Genomic DNA, 23279 nt, shown 5'->3' on the forward strand with positions numbered 1-23279 from the left:
GAGCAGACTGATGTCAAACAAACGGATTTAAAATTCATCAAAATCAACTTCCTGCTATCCTTCATGAATGACTGTCTTGATAGATAACTTGATTGAACTTAAGCTCCGTAATGTTCAAGAAGGCTATCATCTTCCCACTCAACTTCCTGATTCTTTGGTTCTTCCTCAACTTCTGGGGGTTTTTTGGGAGTATTTAGTCCTTTGTTTCTGATGGTTTTACTTTTGACCCACTATTAAGGGTGAATCCTCGTTGAGAAATGGGAGAGTACTTCTTTCTTCTCACCTCCTGTCACGCTTCATCTTCCAATTTGTTGTCGTTAGAAGAATAGTTGACAGCAGAATCCTGAAGTCGTTCATTGGGGATTTGGGATTGGACTTTGGCTTAATCCATTTATCACTAGATGAGTTCTCTGAAGAATCGTTGGCGTCTTGATCTTCCCGGTTTCCTTCTACATCCTCTATATCTTCAAGGATAGAGAAACTATTTGTCTTCAGAATGCTTTTGTAGATCACCTGAGATTCTTTGATCTTTTGGGATTGGCCTCCTTTTTCTTTGTCATCTTCCCCTGTTTTTTGGGCTTGTCCATGGAAATTGTTTTTAGGCCGCCATTCTTCATATTGTTTCCTGTCTCTCACTATTTGTTTGTTTGGGCAAGCTGCCGAAGAATGGGTGAAGCTGCAGCAGCTTTGGCACGAGCTAGATCGCTATTCGTACTCAAATGTTTGGTTCATTAGCCTACCTGGAGTTTGAATGGTGATGGACTATGGGAGGTGGGAATCTGCTTCCACTTTTATGCACGGAATCCACTTCCTCTTCCATGTGCAGAATCCGCTTCCACTTCTATGCGCAAACGAGCGTAACATAGTCTCGAAGCTTCTACAGTTTGTGTGTTTGAGTGAGGGGATTGCCCAGACCACTGGCAATTTTACTAAGGCCTTTTTTATTCCAAAATTGAAGGGTGTAGGAAATCAAACCGGGTAGAACTCACTCCTAAAAGCTAACCATTAGAGGGAGCTAGGGTGCCTATTTCCTTATAACCCATCCACATCCATTTCACATGTCCGATGTGGGACTATTGCTTTTGCGTGGAACCCCAACGATCTCCCCCTCCACGCGGAAGCAACGTGGATCATCTCGCCCCTCCACGGGGCAGCAACGTGGGAACCACGAGATCTTCTCCGAGGGAATTCCACCGTCCTCGGAGGCACACCGGGGTTCCCTGGATCTTCCCAGGAGTTACCACGCCCCAGCTCTAATACCATTTGTAGGAAAACCGGGTAGAACTCACCCATACAAGCTAGCCGTTAGAGGGAGGGTGCCCATTTCCTTATTACCCATCCACATCCATTTCACATGCCCGATGTGGGACTATTGCTTTTGCGTGGAACGCCAATAAAGGGGAAGGCCTGGTAAATGAATCTAAACCGGAACTGATGTGAAGTTTAATTTTTCCATGGGCATCACCGATGACCATTTTCACAAAATGAACGGTCTGCCTCCATACGTGTGATTTCCTTCAAGAACATGAACACAATCTTCCATACGGTTACGTTATTTGGTCTATCGGGGTCCTTTTTGGCAACTATTCACCAATCGATCCTTGATAATACTTGGTTTCTCCCTCAAATTTGTTAGTTTTCTTCAAATTTGATAAATGATGATGGCTGGGAGGCGTCCTAACCTCAAAAGTAGAAAGGGAAAGCCTGGATAAATGCTAAAGATGACCGTAGTAAGCGGAAGCTAAGGACCATTAGAGATCTAGCTGCCCCTTGAATTTATCAATATGGGTCCTCAAAACTCTTTGTTATTACAGAAACCTCAATTGGAAATTGTAGCAATATCGAGAAAAAAAATTTGCTACTTTACTTCTGAGCTGGTGTCAAATTAAATCCGTCATTTTTTATTATTATTTTTTTGGATAGCATCCCTTGTCGTCAAAATGACTTAATCATAGAAGTCTAAAGATAATCCATGAAATACATCTTTTGATTATCTTGGTCAATGTAGCTATCCTCGATAAATATCTTGGTCATTTTAATTTCTTAGGCTCTGTTCACTTGTTTTCCCGGAAAAGGAAAAGAAAATGTTTCCCGGGAATCTGACGTGGCATTAGGAAAAGAAATCCAAGGAATCTGTGCAGGAAAAGGTTTCCCTATACTGTTTCTGGACTGTTCACTTGCGCAGGAAAAGGTTTTCAGGAAAACTACTTGCCCTTCTTTTTGCACTAGTTTTCTAGAGAAACGAAATCCGTGTGTTTTTGGTCGGAAATGAAATCCCTAAAAGGGGGGAAAATGAGCTTTTCCATGTCATTTTTTGACTTATTGCAGAAATTCCCCACGTGTAATTCTATTTTCCCTGGAAAGCAAGTGAACATTAGAATTCTGTCTTGTCAAGAAAAAAAGAGGTTGTTTTCTAGGGATTTGCTTTCCACGGAACGCAAGTGAACAGAGCCTTAGTTAATCAGTTTGACTGAGACTAGCAAGGCTGGCTGATGTGATTTAGGGCCTATTCATTTAAGATTGTTGCAACCGATTGTGACACCAATACTGATTCTTGGACTCGATCAAAATTAAGTCCAATAATCGGTATTGGTGTCACAATCGGTTGTTGAAATCTTAAACCAACAGGGCCAGCCTTACTATTAATTACTTTATATTGGTCATATTTGTTTTATTTTATATTCATACACTTTATTTTAGTTATTTGTTATATTTTATTGGACTTAGATGTGGGTATGTTCAGATTAGTACCCGCGGTCCACAATCCGTACCCGTCTAAGTATTTCTTACTTAACCACTTATCATGACTCACCGGATCTTATGCCAATGTAAAACCCGTGGCCTACTTGGCCCATAATTTATGACCTACTTGGTCCATGTTCTTGCCCAGAAGATAACTATTTTTAAGACCAGAATAAAAGAGCAACTAAAGAATTTCAAAAGAAAGAAACATTCTTACCAATAAGTGTAGATAAAATCGAAAAGGATACTGAAAATTGCACTACCATGTTTTTATAATTGCACAAACTCACCTTGTCTTTTACAATTTAACAAGCTGTCAGAGGTTTCCAAAAAAGCTCTATCAAACAAATTAAGAAAAGACAAGGTGACGGTCCCAATCGAGGAGCGAACGAATGGAGCAGCAAGGGACTGCAAAATAGAGAATTGAAGATGGAAGAGTGAACGTTGTGGAGTCTAGAGCCCAGGAAGACTCTTTATAACCTCTGACAGCGAGTTAAATAGTTAAAGACAAGGTGAGTTAGTGCAATTACAGAAGGGAATTGCTAGCATACATCACAAAAGGCATTTCACAAATGGTTCGTTGCATGTCAGACCAGCCACAGGGGCTCACTTTTCAGCAGCTTTTGTCTTCATTCACGAGGTGGTTTGTCTGACATGCAATCCACCATAGTAGTGCCAATATCAGTAGCCCCCGTGAAAATCCAAAAGAAAAAGAAAAGTAATGAGGACGAGTTGATTCGAGAAGCTTCCTCCAGGGTAGTCTGGGCTAAAAGCTTCTAGAAGTAAGAAGAGGTTTCCCCTATTTTTTTTAACAAAAATTACAGCTGTATTTTACACCACATCAGTTATTTGCTTTTTTTTTTTTTTGGTATATGATACTTTCTCCCCCATCCAGTAAGCATTCGCCCCCTCATCATGTGAACACTGCGCTTTCTGACGTCAAATCACGTTAAAACGGGGCGAATGTGTACTGCAGGGGGTGAAAATATCATCGCCCTTTTTTTTCTTCTAAAGACCACATTTGGACTTCCAAGTGTTCCGTGTTGATGTGATTGGGACCGTTGATTTGATGTGCAAAATGAAGATCGCACAAAATCTAAAGAGGTGATTGTACACATGGCAAAATAGGGAGAGGTGTTAGGGACATGTCTATCATCACTGGTGTGTACTCCTACTCTCTTTATCAAAAGATTGATCGGTTCAACACCATTAGTTATGACCCACTAGATAAATGGATCCAATTTTATACTTCTTTTTGTGTCCGGGCTCCGTTTCTTTTTAGACTTAAATCCATCTTTTCTTCTTCAAATCTTAAAGTATAACACAAGCACTAGCTCTTGGATTCTCTTCTACAATCGGCACATAGGAATGTGCAGTAGTGTGGGGATTATCGGGATTATACTCGTTGTAGAAGTTGATAAGCTCGGCTATTGGATCTTTATTCTCAATGGATTCGGATAATATCATCTCTTCTAACATCTTCCTCTTCACCTCTTTTGCGGGCCCAACTGTGAGGATTTCTGTATGCCAGGCTTTCTGCAATTTGTTCACCACCTCGACGGGATCTACGTCTCCTATCACCGTCAATTTCATATCTTTCATGTCCATGGAGATGGAATCAATCCCTACAAAATTAGAGAAAGGAAAGCAACAGTCACTTTTATTTGAAATCTCAAATATAGCTTTATGGGTAAACAGAATTCCTACTTCTCTAACAAAGATACCTGAGAGGCTAGTGACAGCCTTCATAGCCTTCTCTTCGTATTTGTCGTCGTGTAAATCTAATTTCAAGATGACCTTCTGAAACAGTAAAAAAAACACCATAAAAATTAAGCATTTGAAGACAGCTATATCAGAGGAAAAGAAAAACCCAACAAGGAACAAGATTCTGAAAATATTTAAAGGGTGACAAATAAGAAACTAAAGACATAATTGAATCTCTTGTCATCTAAAATCATAGAAAACAAAACAATAAAGCAGAGAAAAAAGATATATTATGGCATTAAAAGTCTTGATAAAGAGAGTATGGATCGATCTATTGTGGAGGGGGATTCACTAAATGTCATTCGATGATTGAAGGGCGCAGTTGTTCTCCCATGGAGATTTCCTTCTATTTTTGATGAAATAGAAGATCTAATCTCAGACTCCGCTATAATGTTCAATCATGTGCGGTGATCGGCTAATGGGGAGGCGGATGCTTTGGCTAGGGGAGGGGTTAGCCGTAGAGTGATTTGATTTCCTTCCTCCTCATAGCTGTATTTTTTCTGTTCTTTTTGTTTTTGTGTTTCTTTTTCTCTTGTAACTGTCCTCTCTGTCCTCATCCTCTTTTCTTTATTGAATTTTCTCTATCATTTCCAAAAGAAAAAAAAAAAGCAGAGAAAAAAGAACCCAAATCAATCAAGCATTTATGAGAATATCGAATATTCAACGTGCTTTTAAATGCTAATAAAGGAAGAAGTGAAGGAAAATGAAAAGTAAGAAACACCCACCAAGAATTATACATCAGATTCCTCGGAATCAAAGACAGAAATGTACAAAAGAAACCAACAAGATAAGTCATACATCTAACTCCCTATAAAAAAACAAAACTGAGAAAAACCCATCAACAGCCATGCTTCTTAGAAAATCTGAATTGGGTTTGGCTCAAACAAAAGAAGGAAAACTAAATCTAACCTTCATTTCTTCCGGTTCTCCGCTCCCGAACTTGATGAAACAAATACAGCAAATCAACAACCAAAAGTCGGAAAAAATACGAATGATTAAAGCAAATGCTAAGAAAATTTAGAAGAAGATGAAGAAGAAATAATCGATTGGTGAGAGAAGGAGAGAACTAAAATCAATTTAAAACTAGTAAAGGTAAGTGAGAGAGAAGTTTCTAAGAAGGAAATGCAAGACTTGACCCCTTCAACCCTTGCAAGTCGTCATCTACCACAGGATGATCCTATCCCTCCGATCTAAAGAGAAAAATCGCATATTATGGAAACCGCTATAGATCAAAGGGTTCCGATCATCCTATGGTAATGATATTGGGGGCACAACCTACTTACATTGTTGGGCCCACCGACCGCTCATGTTGGAGAGAGACCTATTTACATTGTGGCCCATGATTTGGATCATCCTATGGTGTGGGTTGTACAGTTAAGGCCCAATTGTAGGCCCCATCCATATTTTTCAAAATAAAATGTTCTATCCACACCATAGGATGATCCAAGCCATCCATTTGATGGGCCACAGCGTAAATACGTTGTGCCCCCAAAATCATTACCATAGGATGATCGGAACCCTCTGATCTATAGAGGTTTCCATAATATGCAGCTTCCTTTAGATCAAAGGGCTAGGATCATCATGTGGAAATGATTTTTTGGGACACAACCTATTTACGATGTGGCCCATCAAATGGACAGTTTTGATGGTCCTAGGGTGTGGTCCTTACGGTTTCTTTTGAAAAACATGGGTGCGGCCCACCAACAATTAATTTGTTGGAGAGAGACCGGTTTGGAGTAGTGTCGTGCCAGTTGTGGAGTAGAAGGGGGATTTTATCCAGGGGCTTAGATGTGGGAATGTCCACATCACTACCTGTGGCCCTCTACCCTCACACCCCTACTGATTTCTTACTTACCCACTTGTCATGACTCATCAGACTCTAAACCAATTTCAAACCTTGGCCCACTTGGCCCATAATTTATAACCTCTTACTCATTCACAAGGCTAAGAGAGTGAAAGTATATATATATATATGGCCACTCTCATCCTCTCACACTTCTCATCTAGGACTAAAGTTTTCTCATGACTTTAGTCTTTTTGGAGGGAAGCCCAAGCAATTTGAATGAGAAGCCCAAAAGCATAAATATAATAACTAAAAACACCACATTGTAAGTTTGAATTACAAAAAGACTTTTTTCATCGAATATTCATAGGGCCAGGAGAGAAGAGACTTTTTTCATCGAATATTGTAAGTTCTCTTCTCTGACTCTAACAGCCTCTCCAACCAACCATAGGAAGTCATATCTATAATTTTCTTTGTTTTCATAATTTTCTTTGTTTATAGATGAATGATCACATGAATAGACCTTCTTGTCACATCACAAGACATAAACTTATACCTAAACCTACATTTGAAAATTATTTTTTATTCAAAAATGTCCACTTGTTTTATAAAATGATAATAATATACCTTATTTCGGCACAAGCAACAACCGTGAAGTTGAAGGTGTCCAAAAAGTCCAACCCGCTACCCAATTTTATTATTATTTATGGTTAAATCAGTTTTCCTAAACTTAAGGGAATTCTCCGTCACTTGTGATTACGTGGTGTCAATCAATTTGTTCGGTCTCCTTTTAGGTCCTACTCTCTGTTTCTCTGGCATTACTCTGAGTTTAAAGCGTTGAAATCAAAACCAATTAAACTTCTCATTAAAGAAAGATCTTTTGACGACATTGAAGTGTTTTCTTTATTAAATTCTCAAACAGTATATTAACGATAGCATCCACCATATTTGATCCTTGGTAGGAGAATAAAAATTTCTCTCGAGCTAGACCGAGTAGATATCTTGCAAGGTTTACCCTGTAAGATAAGATGCTGTGTTATATATATATATATATATATATATAGACTACTACTTTTTTCTTTTAAGTTTGCTTTACCCTCTTCTCAACTTTAAAGACATATTTACTTCACTTGATGAGACATATTTGCTCTATATAACTTGATAATCTTACTGTTAAGGGGAGTGAAAATATCATTGCCCGTTATAAATTATAATATGAGACCATAGTACTATTTATGCTCTTAATCTCCCGTTAATATGTTTCTTAAATCAATGATCTTATGCACTATATAACAAACTTACCCCCTTAATCTTACCAAACACCCATATAACATCCCCCTCACTGAGAAGACATAAATGGACTGGGTACAAGGAATACATAGACCCTATCTGTATGTCTCTATCACAAGACATAAAGATGACATGTCCAACACAAAAGATGCCCACTTCTATTTATAATGGGATTTGCTAGGGTCCATTGCAAATGGCATTTTGGACCATGTTTACATCTTATGCATGTATGCTTTTACATTCCTGTTAGTAAGAATTACTAATAATATAATCATGGGGTAGGCTATTGGGTAGAGTTGGTGACCCAATTGTTACATGGTTTATTGTTGGTAGTTTTTGCTAAACGGAATGTTGGGTTTATTATCTAACTAATTTAAAGTTATGATCCTTATGTTTGGCTCAAAGATCTTGCTAGCCAAGTGGGAGAATGTTAGGAAATAATCCTAACGGTGGATGTGGCTTTTGCAAGATCGACGGTCAAGATCATTTGGTTAGTTAATTAGTTTTGTGAAAAGTCATTAATGAAAAGACTTTATGTGAAAAGGTATAAACGTAAAGAGACGTTTGGGGAGAGGGGTCGGCGCGATGAGGAGTCGCATCTCTTCCCACAAACGCTTATAAAAAGGCACTCTTGGATCCTATTTGCACACAACGAATTTGTTTCCAAACTTTGAGAATCCACGCTTGAAGAGAAAGGAAACCGGTCCCCATCACCGACTATTGTGTAGCAAAGAGAAACCTTAAGAGAAAGAAAAACAACATTCATGGCTTCCGGTATGTCTTTTTCTCATTTCGATTTATTCCATATTGATATCTGTGATTTTCTCAATGTTGAATCGCTAAGATCCGTTGCCGGTGTTCATATTGTATCGAACACTTACATGGATGACAATGCTCCCGATTGGTTCATGACTTAAATGCATTTTTTGAGTAATCTTATCGACTGTTTGATGCTGTGAGTTGGGTGATTTGTTTCTGACTCTGTTTTCAAATGCAAGATTTCTTGAAACCCTCTGATTTCCCAAAAAAGGTATTTGCATTTCAATTTTAACTATATATTGGGCCTCCTTTCTCTCTTCAGTTTTATCAGGTTTTCTATCCAAAAATATAAATATCACTATCTTTGATGGTTTTCTTTCGAGAAATTTCAAAAGTGGCTGTTGGATGAAGTTTACATGAAGTTGGTTTTCTGAATCTCCTTTCTAAATGTCATTCCAATTTTTTGAAGTTCATTTGCGATGAATATGAGGGTTGGAACATAAATTGCCAAGGAGGTAGAAAACGAACTTCTTCATTCATCTGAGAAAATGAATTGGCAATGCTTATGAGCTAATGTTATTGGGTGAACATTACTCTTCTTGGTGCCTGCTTCATAGTTTTTCTTTACAATGTAATGTTGATTGTAAATAGGGACCTAAATAATAATATTCTCTCATGTTATTATTTAATCACGTGCCCTTATTGTCTTACACACACTCGTATATGCACAAACTAATTTTCTTTGTATTACTTTCAGTCTTTCAAGGTTTTACTTGCTGGCAGTGACACCTGTTTCATGCGGTAATTGCTACTCCGTGTACATATTTTCTTTGTCCTTGTTCAAGAATCTTTGACATTACATCTAGACATTCTGAAAAATTTAGCCTTACAAATGCATAATCAGATAACAATCTGAAGGACTCGATCTTTGTCCTTGTTCAAGAAGTTTAGACATTCTTCTCTGGAACAGATAACAATCTGAAGGACTCGATCTGCACTTTTCTCAACATGTTGGAAGGCAACCTTCCAATCAAATACCTGGGGCTCCCATTAGTTACATCCACGTTAACCTCAAAAGATTGCAAGCCTTTGATTGATAAAGTTAAGAAAAGAATTCTTTCCTGATCCAGTAAACTTCTCTCTAGAGTTGGGCGTATTGAGCTGGTGAAATCCGTCTTGAACTCATTTCAAATTTACTAGTCGGCTTCCTTTCACATTCCAAAAGCGACCCTCAACGATATAGAAAAGATATTCAGAAATTTTATTTGGTGTGGTTGCAATCCACAGAAGAAATACCATCATCTGCCTTGGAGTGACATTTGTACTCCTAAAGTAGAAGGTGGAGCCTGCTTGAGATCCCTCTCAGATATAAACAGAGCATTCCAAATCAAGCAGGTATGGAATATAACCCAGAACAGAAACACTCCCTGGAATCACTGGTTCAACGCAAAATATATTAGAAATCGGAATTTTTGGCTTATCAAGATGCCCCGCAACCCATCTTGGGCTGCCCGGAGTATCCTAAAAGCTCGTGACTATGCTAGGCCCCATTTCTGCTATGCTGTGGGTGATGGTGCTAGCATAAACTTCTGGTTTCAACCTTGGGTCCCGTCTGGTGTCATTATTTCTCAACCTTCCATGGGCCCCTTTTTCAATGTTATTCCGAGCAATTTCTCTGTTAAGGATGTAATAGAGTCTGGAAAATGGGACTCCATTCAATCAGATTCATACCTCAGAGAGCTGAAACAAATCATTTCTGATGCTATTTTCTCTCAAACTTCCTCTGATCGCCCAATTTGGAAACCAACAAATGATGGTATCTTCACTGTAAAATCAGCCTGGAATACCATCAGATCCCAAAAAGCCAAAGTCGATTGGTCTTCTTCTATATGGTTCCCTGGTAACATCCCGCGTCATAGTTTCATCGCTTGGCAAGCAATTAAAAACAAATTATGCACAAGAGATCGCCTTCCCTTCCTGAATGGCCAAGACGATCTTAGATGTCCTCTTTGTCACGCCGAACCTGAAACCAGAGATCACTTGTTCTTCTCTTGCTCCTACTCCGCCTGGATTTGGAGACTGGTGCTTTGGAGAATCTCCAAGAGGAAAAAACAGAAGAAAAGTTTAGGCGAAGAAGAATTATGGCTTCGATCCTCCTTCCCAGGTAAAGGACAAGCTGCAATCTCTGTTAGAATTCTCTTTGCTTCCTCTATCTATCACATTTGGTGTGAGAGGAACGCTAGAATCCATAATGAAAAATGTACTCACAAGCAGGACCTCCTCAAGCAAATTCTCTTGACCTCTCGCACAAAAATATTGTTCCTTAGGCTTTCAGACTCACCCTTCGAGGCCAGCTCCAAAATTGCGGCAAACTTGTCGCTCCCCGTTTTCCAGCAACCCAAAACCTCAAAATTATGTCGATGGATCCCCCCCGACCTCAGCCACCATAAACTAAATACTGATGCATCCCTCATGGACAACTCTAGATCTGTTGGGGGCCTTATTAGAGACCATCTCAGCTGCCCCATTGGCCTATTCTCGGAAATCGTCCCCCCTGAAGCTATTCATCACCTGGAAATCGAAGCCATCCTTCACGGTCTAAAACTAGCAGAGAATCTCAGCATCCGCAGCTTATGGATTGAATCTGACTCAATCCATGCCGTCAAAGTGATCGAAGGCACCCAAGCTTGCCCTTGGAGGAAATTCCAAACTCTAACCATGATCCACAGTAAGCTCAGAAATCTAAACTCTTGGAAAATTTCCCATATTTGGAGAGAAGGAAATGCAGCAGCAGACATCCTTTCTAAACAGGATTATTTTTGTAAGGGTGATAATCTACCCCCTAATTTTCTGTCCCCCTCCCTTGTAGAGGTCTTGTCCTCGGACTCTTTGGGGTCCCTCTATGAAAGATTGTAATATGCTTTTTTCTCAATATATCTGGTAGGGGTCTGCCTAACCCCAGCTTGCCCATCAAAAAAAAAATGCATAATCAATTTCACTTTTTTAAATTACCTAAGTCAATCGTTGACTTGTTTTTTCCCCTATCAAATCAACCAAAACCCACTATGAGTGGGTTTTTATAGATGGGAATCAACCCATGCACTCTGGATGCATCATATTCCCATTCTTCCTGGTTTGTACTATCACGTCAACTATGATTTATCTACACCATTCATATGGAATACCACGTATTGGGCGGTGCACTGCTAAAGAGCTTTATGATTTGGTAATCTAACTGTTCGATCAAGATTCATAAAAAAAAGTAAGAAATTTATAAATGCTGTGGTCCATGCTCAATGGCCACAAAAGCCATTGAATAGATGGTTGTTTGGATCATAGGCAATCCAAACAAAATCCAGTGGTCCATATTCATTGTTTTCTACTGTTGATTGGGCAGGTAGTTTGGATGAACACCGATCGACTACAAATTTCTACAGCTTTCTTGGTTTGAGTTTGATTACATGGTATTCTAGAAAACAACTAACTATTTCTTGTTCCAATGCTGAAGCAGAATACCATGCTCGTGTTGTCTCTGCAACTGTCACTTGGATCTAGTCTTAGTTATCGATTTCATTCCGTTTCATCCTGAATGACCGGAACATTCCAGATCAGTTAACACTTAGCACTTAGCATTTTGTATGAATAAATTTTATTAGCTTCACTGATGTATTACAATAAATTTGGTGTTTTAAGTAAATTCAATGTCATTTCGCTAGATTTAGTTGGTATAATTATAATTTTATAACATTTTTCTTTCTTTTTTTGTAATTTTTTTTCAATTTTCAACCATTAAAAAAGCTTCTGCTGTAGCTCTTTGCCGAAATGGAACTCCAAAACAGACGAAACACCAAGATGTCTCAAAAAAGTAATTGACAACTATAGATATAGTACTTTCTTCGTGACAGGTATTCCTCTCTTACCATGATATTGTTGGTGCGACTTATATGACTGCAAATCCTGTCCTGTATGCTCGGTCCTAGCATATTGAGATGACTACCATGTTGTTTGAGAGGTCTCCAGTGGATAGCTTCACATCTTTTATGAACCTAGTTTTTGATGCAATAGTTTGTATCGAAGCTTCTGAAAATGAGAGAGAGACCTTTTGTAAAACGATCCAATAATTTTAGGGGGAGTATAAATATAAGTGTGTATGTAAATAAGTTGTTTTCATAATCAGTCTCTCATTGTAATTTTACTTTTGTTATCATATAATAAATACAACAATGATTAGCCCTAATCAAGGGGCTAAGACACACAATTTGTCTCATGTTTCCTTTCACATATCTCAAGGTGGGACCCATGTAAGATGGAACTAGAAAGCGTGGGAACATGATACATCTAGGTAGAATTGGGTTATATTATAGGTTGGGTTGAAATGCCATTATCATATCGCTCGCGCTATATCATTTGTTAGTTCTGAGTTTCCTTACCATCTAATTTTAATTACCTAGTTCATAGAAGCTAGAACTAAATTATTCAACTAATTGTTTGGCTTTGCAGACTACATAATTCAAAATGGACCGTCGAGGATGGCCTTGGAAGAAGAAATCTGAGAAAACAGTGGCTGCAACAATTTCTGCTAGTACATCCTTGGCCGATTCAGCTGGAAATCAGGGCAAGCAGGTGCCTTCTTTGATTTTATGATATTTGATCTTTATAATAAAATCATTGTGTTTCAATTTTTTTTTTAAATTTCATGAAATATGTGCACCTATTTACATTTCTGTTATATTTTATTTGGAAGCTTTAGGGTTCTAGTGCAAGAGCAAGGGTATAAACTTGCAACCTCCACTCCTTCTAGTACACTACTTGTGCTAATGTTCATTCAGGATGCTTGAGTACTTGTTCAAAATATTTAATTCGAACCCAATCCGACACAACATATCTAATGTTCATTTCAATAACCAAATTTCTCTATATCAACTCTAATTCTTACCTTAAACTCACAAATTTGTCTAGGGAAACATTGTAGAATGTTTGAGGTGCTTCTTCTACAAGGCCATTGTAAAAAAGTTCAAGAATCTTAAGAATCACCATATTGGGTCCATGACTCAATTAGACTTTCAACTTTTTGTTGCTAAATGGTTTTGTGATATGGCTTAGCATCTTACTTGTGTCCACATGTATTTAAAATCCACAGTATTCTGGTTCTTGTCATACTCACCATAACCATAATGAGTAACTGCACAATCTTGTTTGTTGAGCTGTGGCATCGTACGACCTGGGGCGGTATTTGTTCTCCCAGTCGGTAAAGGAAAATGAAGGAAAAATCCTACATCATCTCTTTCTCGCTGACCATGAACTTATCCGTTAATTGTGCAGAGTCCATGTCGCAGGCTTTGAAAAATTCTGCTCCAGTTCAAACAATTATGTAGTTAATGATTCACGGCCATAGAGACTTAAAAAAGAGATTTTTGAGTTAGAGAAGAGAAAACGAAGATAACACAATAAATGGGCGTGAATCTGAGTGGGAAAGCTATGAGACTTCAAGGTGACTTGAATAATGTAATATTTAATATTTTGAAGAAATGACCTTATTGAAGTTTGATTAAATTCCCATTAGATAATTGGAATATGCTTAAACTATGGAGATGATTTTGTCGCCCCCCTGTAGGATAATGCGTCCCCCTTGTAACGTGAATTGTGGGCAGACTTTAATGCTTTTTGACGTCAAATCACGTTAAAAGGGGGGCGCATTATCCTGAAGGGGGGATTGGCGGGGGGTGGGAGAGAGGACTCATCTCCCTTAAACTAAGACTAAGAGCATAAGTAGACAACCCCACACTTTATCTCTCTACACCCTCTCCAGCGAGAATATAGATGTCATTGATGACTAACTTCCCATGAATCTCAAGTAACCTATTATTCATAATAGCCTTGGTGAATATATCAACAAGTTGGTCTTCTTAATTCATGTGGACACATATTTTTGACATATTTTTATTTAAGACCATTAAAAAAATGATAATCTTGTGAACAAAATGACACTTGATGTCCATCTCTAGGAAAAAGGTCATCAGCTAGATTAGCTCACAAGAAGCATGAACATTGGCTTTTTTTATGCCTCAACACTATATCTAGCTACCAAAATGTTTTAAAATCTTCTGGGTACGATTTTCTAATAATAATATTCAAATTTTTAGTGTTGAGCATCAACTGCATGAATAGCTAGCCCAATCAACATTATTGTGAGAAAAGACATGTAGATCGCCATTTCTGGTATACAAAATCCATTTATCTGGTGGGTTTCATCAGTTGTTCAGGAACAAATCTATTGGTGTTTGTCAATTCTAGCATACAACATTCCTTCGATTATGTGACTTAAAGATACCTCGTGGTAGGGTATGGTCACAGTAAAAGTGAGTACCTGAGTCGGAAACTATAATGATTACCATTCTGATGATTAAATTTTAAAATGATAAAAATATAAGTAAACTAGTTCTACAAGCAGAAAGTAAAGACCACACTAGATATAAACAATATCAGCTATTTAACATAACAGTATCAAATACTTAAATCTGCTATCTGAATGTTATTTGAATCCAGTTGCCAACTAACTGTAAATAGAAACTTGGCATTTGTAATTAGGGAACCAAACTGGTGTCTAAATTCTAAATGGTTTATTGGAGATTGCTGAATCCTACTAGCCCTCATTCTTGACTCAGCTAACTAATTCATTTTAACACTTCGGCGTTATGCTAACTATTTGACTTTAGTTTCCATTACTAGTCAGGATTTGTGCTTTTCATTTTATGCGTGGAGGGATGCTGAGCACACTTTCACATTGTTTTAAATTGCTCTGTTTTGATATTTTCACCGGTATATTTCCAGTGATAACTATGTTCATACTCTCAAACCTCTGAACATGTACACTACCATCTTAAACATGAATATGAAAGTGGCAGAATTTAAGGATGGCCTGCAGCTATGGCAACTATGTTCATACAATCAAAGTTGAGAAGACGTACAATGCCCTCTTAAACATGAATTATGAAGTAGGAGAATGTAAGGATGGCTTCCATTTATTTATCCTTGTTAGGAGCTCTATCCAGTTCAACAGTTCAAGCTCCGTTTGATCATCTTCATGATCAGTTGTGACTTCTCTTTTTTATTTTCTTATGTTCGCTATGGACCACCATTTGCCAATATTTCTGTGAGTGGGATGGAGGATTGGCAGTGTCCACACTGCCAATACCAAAATTTCAGTTGGCAGAAAAGATGCAAAATCTGCAAACAAGCTATAGAAAATTGGAGTGAAGGGAGGGGGGAGAGACGACTAAACAAGGGGTAGATAGTAGTGTTGGGAACTGGTTCTGCTCTCCCTGCAAGTATCTCAACTTTAAGTGGCGGGATAACTGTCGTTGGTGTCGACGGAGTAAAAACCCTTCTAGATGGGTATCCCGGCCTAGGCCTTTACCCTGTCTGGAGGAGGGTGGTCCTGTGGTGCTGAGGACGATCGATGGCCTGACACTGGTACTATATCCTCTCATAGGGTCGGAGGGACTTTGACCTTGTCCATTTCAGGTAGGGAAGTGGAAGTTCGAATGGATACCCTAAAAGCTTGTCTAATAGGGAAAAAGAAAAACCCTAATAGCTCGGTAAAGGACCTTTGGTTTTGGGCACAAAACGTGTGGGACATTCCATCTTTACAATGCCCAAGTATTCTGGCGGAAGATGAACTCCTTTTTATGTTTGAATCAAAACAGCAGGCCTCTAAGATCCTCACTAAAGGTCATGAAGCTCTGGGGTCCCAATTGCGCTCTCTAGCACCTTGGAATAGGGAGTTCCTTCAAGGCGAGGAAGCACTTTGGGTAAACTTTTACGGTGTCCCATTACATGCTTGGGCCATATCAACGGTTAAAGCTATAGGGAGTATTTTGGCAGGTTCCTGGAAATAAAGATGGAATGAAATCATCAGCACTGCATGAGTTTCATCTCGGCCAAGATTTTAGCGCCCCGAAGGGATTTTTCAGGTTCTTTTGTTAAGATTAGGATTTTGAACCAGATTTATACCATAGGCATCGAAATCCCCGGAAAAAATGATTGTTCACCCAATTGTGAGCCCTCTAGCTCATTGAATTGGCAGTTGCCTGAAATTCGCTTGGATGACTCAGTGGCTCCGGTTGATCTCCGTTAGATCCTGGCCTGAATTCAAAATTCAAATGTAACCAATCAACTTTCCTTGGCACTTGGTCCAAAATTAGACCTGAGAAAGGTTCTGGGAAAGGTGTGATGGGACATGGGATCAGGCGAAACTCTAACCTGTCAATGATGGAGAATAAACAAACTGACCCTCCTGCCCCTAGACGGAAAGTAAAGTGGCTAGAAGATAAAAAAGCTGGCAACTTTCAAGAGTAAGGAACACCTATTCTGGCAAGAGCCTTCTTGGCTTAAAACTTGAGGTTAGGGTGGTAAATCAATTGAAAGGTTGATATGCAGCTTGGAGAAATCATCCGGAACCACCTTAGTAGGGGTAAGGGACAAATTATCCCATTTGCCTACAGTAGGCTTTGCTCTGGGATAAGCCACTGGGCATTTTTCCTTACTCTCTAGTCGATACTGGCTTTTAGGGTATGGAAACCCCTTTATCACTTATAGTAGACGTGAGGACTCCGAGATTAAGCTGTACGAGCAAAGTTTTTGTATATTTTTTTCATAGAACTTTGGGGAGTGGACCGCATTAACCTCTACTGCTAAAATATTTTTTTCCCTTATCGAGGAGCAGGAAGTTCTAAGGTCCTGGATTTGCCATTATAGGGCATCGCTAGTTCAGCCCTTTTAAGAAGAGTAAGAAACCTACAGGAATACTTGGTTTTTGGGTGATGCTCTCTCGGTAATCAAATCTTCAACCAGGAATGGACAATCAAGACAATACTGGTGGGTCTTCCTCAAGTTCCGATGGCCGGAGCAGGCAGTTATTTACGGAAATTATAATTTTAGAAAATATCCTCACGAGAATGAAGTCGTGGCTTACGATGAGGAGAGGGCCTCCTCTTTTGGCCCAACCCACAAAGAGATGACGGCAGATATTCTCCAAAAGCAGTGGAAAATTTTTAAACAAGAAGCCCAGGACTGCCCCTTCACTTTGTATAACCTATGTGGGACTGGTGCGGTCAAAGAGACCCACTCGCCGCTATTTAAACACCCCTTCTTCAAACTACTTTTAGCTGAAGAAAGGGCCGAGAGGAGAATGACTTGGGAAGCTAATAAAGTGGTTGGCATTCGGTTAGTGGAAGAGAGGATCGCTGAAAGAAAAAACCCTAGTCGCTTGGATCGAATTCCAGAGGAACTCCTCATCGAAATGCTGGATTTCCAAATCTAGCACATCTTGGCGGAATTGGAAAAGTACTCTCATAGGTATGTCGTTTAGTCTTTGGGGGACTGAAATGTAAAGGTTGAGGTTTAAAGGAAGATTTAGTGGTGTTTATGTTCATAGCATAGGGTATCTTTTGCTCTAGATGCTTTTAATGGCCTAGGAGTATAACCCTGGCCAGTACTAATTGATTCTATGTAATGCAATGTCGTTTAGTCTTTGGGGGACTGAAATGTAAAGGTTGAGGTTTAAAGGAAGATTTAGTGGTGTTTATGTTCATAGCATAGGGTAGCTTTTGCTCTAGATGCTTTTAATGGCCTAGGAGTATAACCCTGGCCAGTACTAATTGATTCTATGTAATGCAAGTCGGGACCTCTGGTCCCTAATGTATCTTTCATAGTATCAAGAAAATTGTCATCTTTCAAAAAATAAAAATTCTTATGTTCGCTCAAAAGGTGGTTTTTTTCTATACTGACACCTAAATATGATCACTTTATGTAGATACTCTGATATATTTCTTTTACCAATTAAGAAGTGCTCTTTTTAGTTCCAATTTGTTTTGAAGCTGAAGAATCTCTGATTTAGCAATCTATTGGTGCCCCAATCTTGTGATTTTGCTCAATACTTCCGGCCAGATGATGCTGTCTTTATCTAAAACTCTGTCCCAGTTACTCTGTTTATATGATTACATATCAATGAACTAGGAATTCTTTTATTCTTTCACGTTCATACCTGTCTTTTCATTTCACTATCCAGGGAGCTATCTAAATTGCTTATAATGGATTTTATTTTTATTTATTGTTGTTTGTTCATGTATAGTTTGATTAATCCTTCTCTCTTTGGAATCATTTTATTTCCGTTGGCAGGATAATTCCAAGAATGTAAAATATGTTCAAATTTCAGCGGATTCATATGCACACATGACTGAATTAGAAGATCAAGTGAAGACATTGAATGAAAAGCTATCCTCGGCCAATTCAGAGATGACCACCAAGGAAAATTTAGTAAAACAGCATGCAAAAGTTGTGAAGAAGCTGTTTCAGGTATAACTTTGTTCTTTTTCTCACCTGGGAAATGCCACCATGTCTAATTTATCAAATATTGGCTCTTTAATTACATTATTATGATTTTTCTCTTGAGTTCATATGCTCTATTGATTGCAGGTTGGGAGAAAGCCGAGGCAGAGGCTTTGGCATTGAAACGTCACCTTGAATCTGTCACATTGCTAAAGCTTACTGCCGAAGATCGAGCATCCCATCTGGATGGTGCTCTGAAGGAGTGCATGAGGCAAGTACGAAATGTAAAGGAAGAAAGTGAGCAAAAATTAAATGAGGTAGTGTTTACAAGAACCAAGCAATGGGACAAAGTTAGATTAGAGCTTGAAAAGAAAATAGCTGATTTAGATCAAGAGCTCCTTAGGGCCTCAGCTGAAAATTCTGCACTTTCAAGGTCTTTGAAAGAACGTTCCAACATGCTAATTGTGATCAGGGAAGAAAAATCTCAAGCTGATGCCGAGATTGAAGTCCTGAAGTCCAATATCCAATCATGCGAAAGGGAAGTAAGTTCTCTAAAGTATGAGCTTCATATAGTTTCCAAGGAGCTTGAAATTCGAAATGAAGAAAAGAATATGAGTTTAAGATCTGCCGAAGTGGCGAACAAGCAGTATGTAGAGAATGTCAAGAAAGTAACCAAGTTAGAAGCCGAGTGCCAGAGATTACGTGGTCTTGTTCGGAAGAAGTTGCCTGGGCCCGCCGCATTGGCTCAAATGAAACTAGAAGTTGAGAATTTAGGCCGCGATTATGGAGAAAACAGACTACGGAGATCACCTGTTAAGAGTCCCAGCTCACATCTGGCTCCGGCTTCTGAATTTTGCCTTGACAATGTCCAGCAATGTCATAAAGAAAATGAATTTCTCACGGCACGTTTATCGGCAATGGAGGAAGAAACAAAAATGCTAAAAGAGGCGTTATCAAAGCGCAACAGTGAACTACAGGCTTCGAGAAATGCATATGCTAAAACAACAAGCAAGCTTCGCAGCATAGAAGCACATATTCATGCTGTGAATCAACAGAAGGGCCCTGTGAAATTTAGTGTGGAAATCCCTATTGAAGGGTCCTTTAGTCAAAATTTAAGCAACCCACCAAGCTTGACCTCCATGTCTGAAGACGGAATAGACGACGAGGGAAGTTGTGCAGAGTCTTGGGCTACAACACATATCTCGGAGCTATCTCAGTTCAAGAATAAAAAGAACGTTGATCAAAGTAAAAGGGCTGAAAACTCTAATGACTTGGAACTAATGAATGACTTTCTAGAGATGGAGAGATTGGCATGTTTATCAACCAAATCCAATGGGGACATTGCCTTTTCCAATAGTGTAGATGAAAAGACGACTGAGACTGCTGACTCTAACGCGTTCATTGATTTTGAAAAAGGGTGGGGACTGCTGGGCAGCACCTAAGCCTGATTTGGATTCATCGGCAACCCGAATTCTTTCTAATGAGGAATCTACCGTGGAGTTTGAATCTGATACAAATTCAATGACCTTAAAAACTTCAGTCAAGAATATCATTAATATTTGAATCCCAAGCTAAGGGCACCAATGTGAGTAAGGTTCTGGATGATATCAAACATGTTGTACAAAGGATTCAAGATGTCGGGGCTGCTGAAACATTGAATAGCGGAATCTCTTCGGTCAGAGATGGCAAATTATGTAGTTATATCAAGCATACTGTTGACCATGAGTTGGCAAATGCCATTTTTGAGATTCATGATTTCGTAGTATCACTTGGTAAAGAAGCTATAGAAATGCAGGGAAGGTGTCCTGATGATCATAGGATAAGTCAAAAGATCGAGGAGTTTTCAGTCTCTGTTAATAACGTTTTATGTTGCGAAATGACTTTAGATGATTTTATTCCTGACCTCTCTCATGTACTGGCTGAAGCCAGTGAACTAAGTTTTAATATGCCGAGTGATAAGGGCAATGAAGTGGAGAGCAATTGTTCTGATTGCATAGACAAGGTAACATTACTAGAAAATAAGGTAGTTCACCATGACCGACCAAAAGAGAGATTTTCTAGTGACCGTGCCCTCATTTCTCATTGTACTTCTGATCCTCAGTTTCTTCAAGAAGAACACTTAGGTCCTGGCTTTGAACCAAAGGCCACTTCGTGCAAATGCCCACTGGAAGAGTTTGAACAACTAAAGTCAGAGAAAGATAGCATCGCAATGGATCTTGCTAGATGTTCCGAAAGTCTGGAACAAAAAAAGTTTAAGTTGTTGGAAACAGAACATCTTCTGACCGAAACTAAAGCACAATTGGCATCTAGTCAGAAATCAAACAGTTTGGTAGAGACACAGCTAAAATGCATGGCAGAATCTTACAGATCACTTGAAACGCATGCATGTGAATTAGAAACTGAATGCAACCTTTTGCGCATGAAAGCAGAAACTTTGGACAAAAAACTTCAAGAAGAAAAGTGCTGTCATCAGGATGCACTGGTCAAATGCAAGGATCTTGAAGAGCAGATTCAAAGGTAAGAACCAAACAGCTTATTATAGAAATATAATTTTGGTCTTTGAATAATTCCTACGAAACTCCTTGAACGCCTTCTGGGAGTTATTTTGAATTAGCATATAAGGGAAATGATATTAGCACAACCGTATTTTGATATTTTCACTAACCCATCTTGTCTATTAGTATTTAAAGAGCTGTCAAAAGGCTATGACACTTCCCAAAAAGCTCTCACGAGCCAATTAAAGAAAAAAAGACAGCTGGGTTTGTGCAGATATCAAAATATGGTTGTGCTGTTAACATTTCCCTATTATAAATGTGACAATTGGTCTACTAGTATTTTGTGGGACTCTTTTTATTTTTAGCAGTGTGCGTTATAGTCATGCTTTGTTGATGGTTGGTTCTGTTTATATATACTTCTCTGTATGATGCTTATTAATATACAGGGCTGAAGGGTGCCCAATGTGCTCACTTTCTTCAACTGCTGATGGTGACATCAAGACTAAACAGGCAAGGACTATAATTATCCAGTCTTCTTAAAACTGAAAATGTCTCCTTCATGCATCTTTCTCTCCTTTCATTGAACTTGGTCCATCTAAGAGGATTTAAGGATGAAAAATGAAAATACTATTTTCCTTCTCATGCCTACTTCTAATTAATCAAATGTATTGTTGCAATAACTAATTTATTATCATATTTGATTCACAGCATGCCTTGCTTCTTAGGGTTGTTCTAATTAATTAATGTAATCTTATCTTTCTTTGGAAATATCTTTTTTTTCCTCCGATGATTGAAATTAGTTTTACTGGGCTAATCATCTAGAAATTAGATCTAATTAAATTCAATAATTAGATCTGATGATGTAGATCTAATTAATGAATTTAATCTTGTTGAAGTTTGTTCGTAGGGCATATCATGTCTGTGTATTTCTTTTTTCATTCTCTTGGTTTATCTATTGCACATGCTATTTCTTTTGCAAAGAAACCATGCTTGTTTGTATCCAAACTTTTCATACGAGAATAGATCCTCGAGGATCTTGAATTTCATCATCACTCATCTTGGTTGGCAATCATCACATGGCAATGGCTTCCATCAGGATCATATAGAGCCGTATTACACACACACGCGCATGCACGCGCAATAGTGCTCGTGTGTGTGCGTGTGTGTGAGCATCACCCAATGGAACATTTGCATCTGAAGCATTTTTCATTTGGCATGGCAGGAAAGAGAGATAACAGCAGCAGCCGAGAAACTGGCAGAGTGCCAGGAGACTATATTTCTCCTTGGCAGGCAACTAAAAACAATGCGTTCTCCAACAGAGCTCGTGAGTTCTCCATACAATGAGAAGCATAAAAGGAGTGAAGATTTCATGGAGAGTGAACCAAGTCCAAGTGGATTGAATCCACAAAGCATTCACGGCTCGCAGTACGTGGACCAGGCCAAGTTAGAGAACATTTCTTCTATAATCAACAGAACTGGCCGGGAGTCCCCTTTGAATACGTACGATGCCCACTTGAGTCCATCTGACACTGAACCAAGCCCAATCTCAACCCCCATTAGCTCAAAACGCCCGAAACACAGGTCTACCAAGTCATCTTCCTCTTCTTCATCTGAGAAGCATGCACGTGGTTTTAGCAGATTCTTTGCGAGGGGAAAGAGCTACCACCAAGATTCCGCACTTGACTGTTAGAACTTAGAAGTTTTCGGTCGCCAAATCCAATTAAATTGCTGAAGGATTATGAGGTTTTAAGTTGATTTCTCGATTCTGTACTTGGGGTCAAAATGGGAATAACATTCTAAGAAATGAGTTGTTTTGTGATACTCGCCCTTTTCGATGTTTGGGCGAGTAGTATAATTCGAAATGGATCGTGATCCAAACTCAGAAAGTAGTATCTGCAAAACAATCTGAGAAAGGTCCGATTGATAAAATATCCGAATGGATAGTGACCAAGACATAGCTAGATCCGATACGAAGTGGATAATTTGACACACTATGTGAGAGTGGTAGTAGGATAGGTGATCTAGTCTATGGAACCCACCTCACAAGACATGGTGTGATCTAGGACTGTCAATCGGGATGGCGAAGCCCGCCCGTTCGGCCCGCTAAAAGCCCGCCC

The 23279-nt window shown here is 39.0% G+C and overlaps 1 protein-coding gene and 1 pseudogene across 1 annotated transcript; one reads left to right on the forward strand and one right to left on the reverse strand.

Moving 5' to 3' along the window:
• Window positions 1–3966: 3966 nt before the first annotated feature.
• LOC143864322 (heavy metal-associated isoprenylated plant protein 39-like) lies at window positions 3967–5601 on the reverse strand. The gene is made up of 3 exons (XM_077375233.1): window positions 5416–5601; window positions 4467–4542; window positions 3967–4367 (listed from the first exon to the last, which is right to left on the reverse strand). Exons 1-3 carry the CDS (start codon window positions 5419–5421, stop codon window positions 4054–4056), a joined length of 396 nt encoding a protein of 131 aa, XP_077231348.1. The 5' UTR covers window positions 5422–5601; the 3' UTR covers window positions 3967–4053.
• A 6646-nt stretch (window positions 5602–12247) lies between these two features.
• LOC143864321 (filament-like plant protein 4) lies at window positions 12248–23045 on the forward strand (annotated as a pseudogene).
• Window positions 23046–23279: the final 234 nt, after the last annotated feature.

Source organism: Tasmannia lanceolata, unplaced genomic scaffold (assembly GCF_043159265.1).
Source record: "Tasmannia lanceolata isolate RefF3 unplaced genomic scaffold, GAP_Taslan_0.1 ptg000048l, whole genome shotgun sequence".
NCBI lineage: Eukaryota > Viridiplantae > Streptophyta > Magnoliopsida > Canellales > Winteraceae > Tasmannia > Tasmannia lanceolata.

Excerpts from the sequence above, each read along its gene's own strand:
- LOC143864322 (XM_077375233.1), bottom strand. Across the intron at positions 4,368-4,466 it reads GGCTGTCACTAGCCTCTCAG|GGATTGATTCCATCTCCATG; the intron begins GTATCTTTGTTA and ends CTAATTTTGTAG.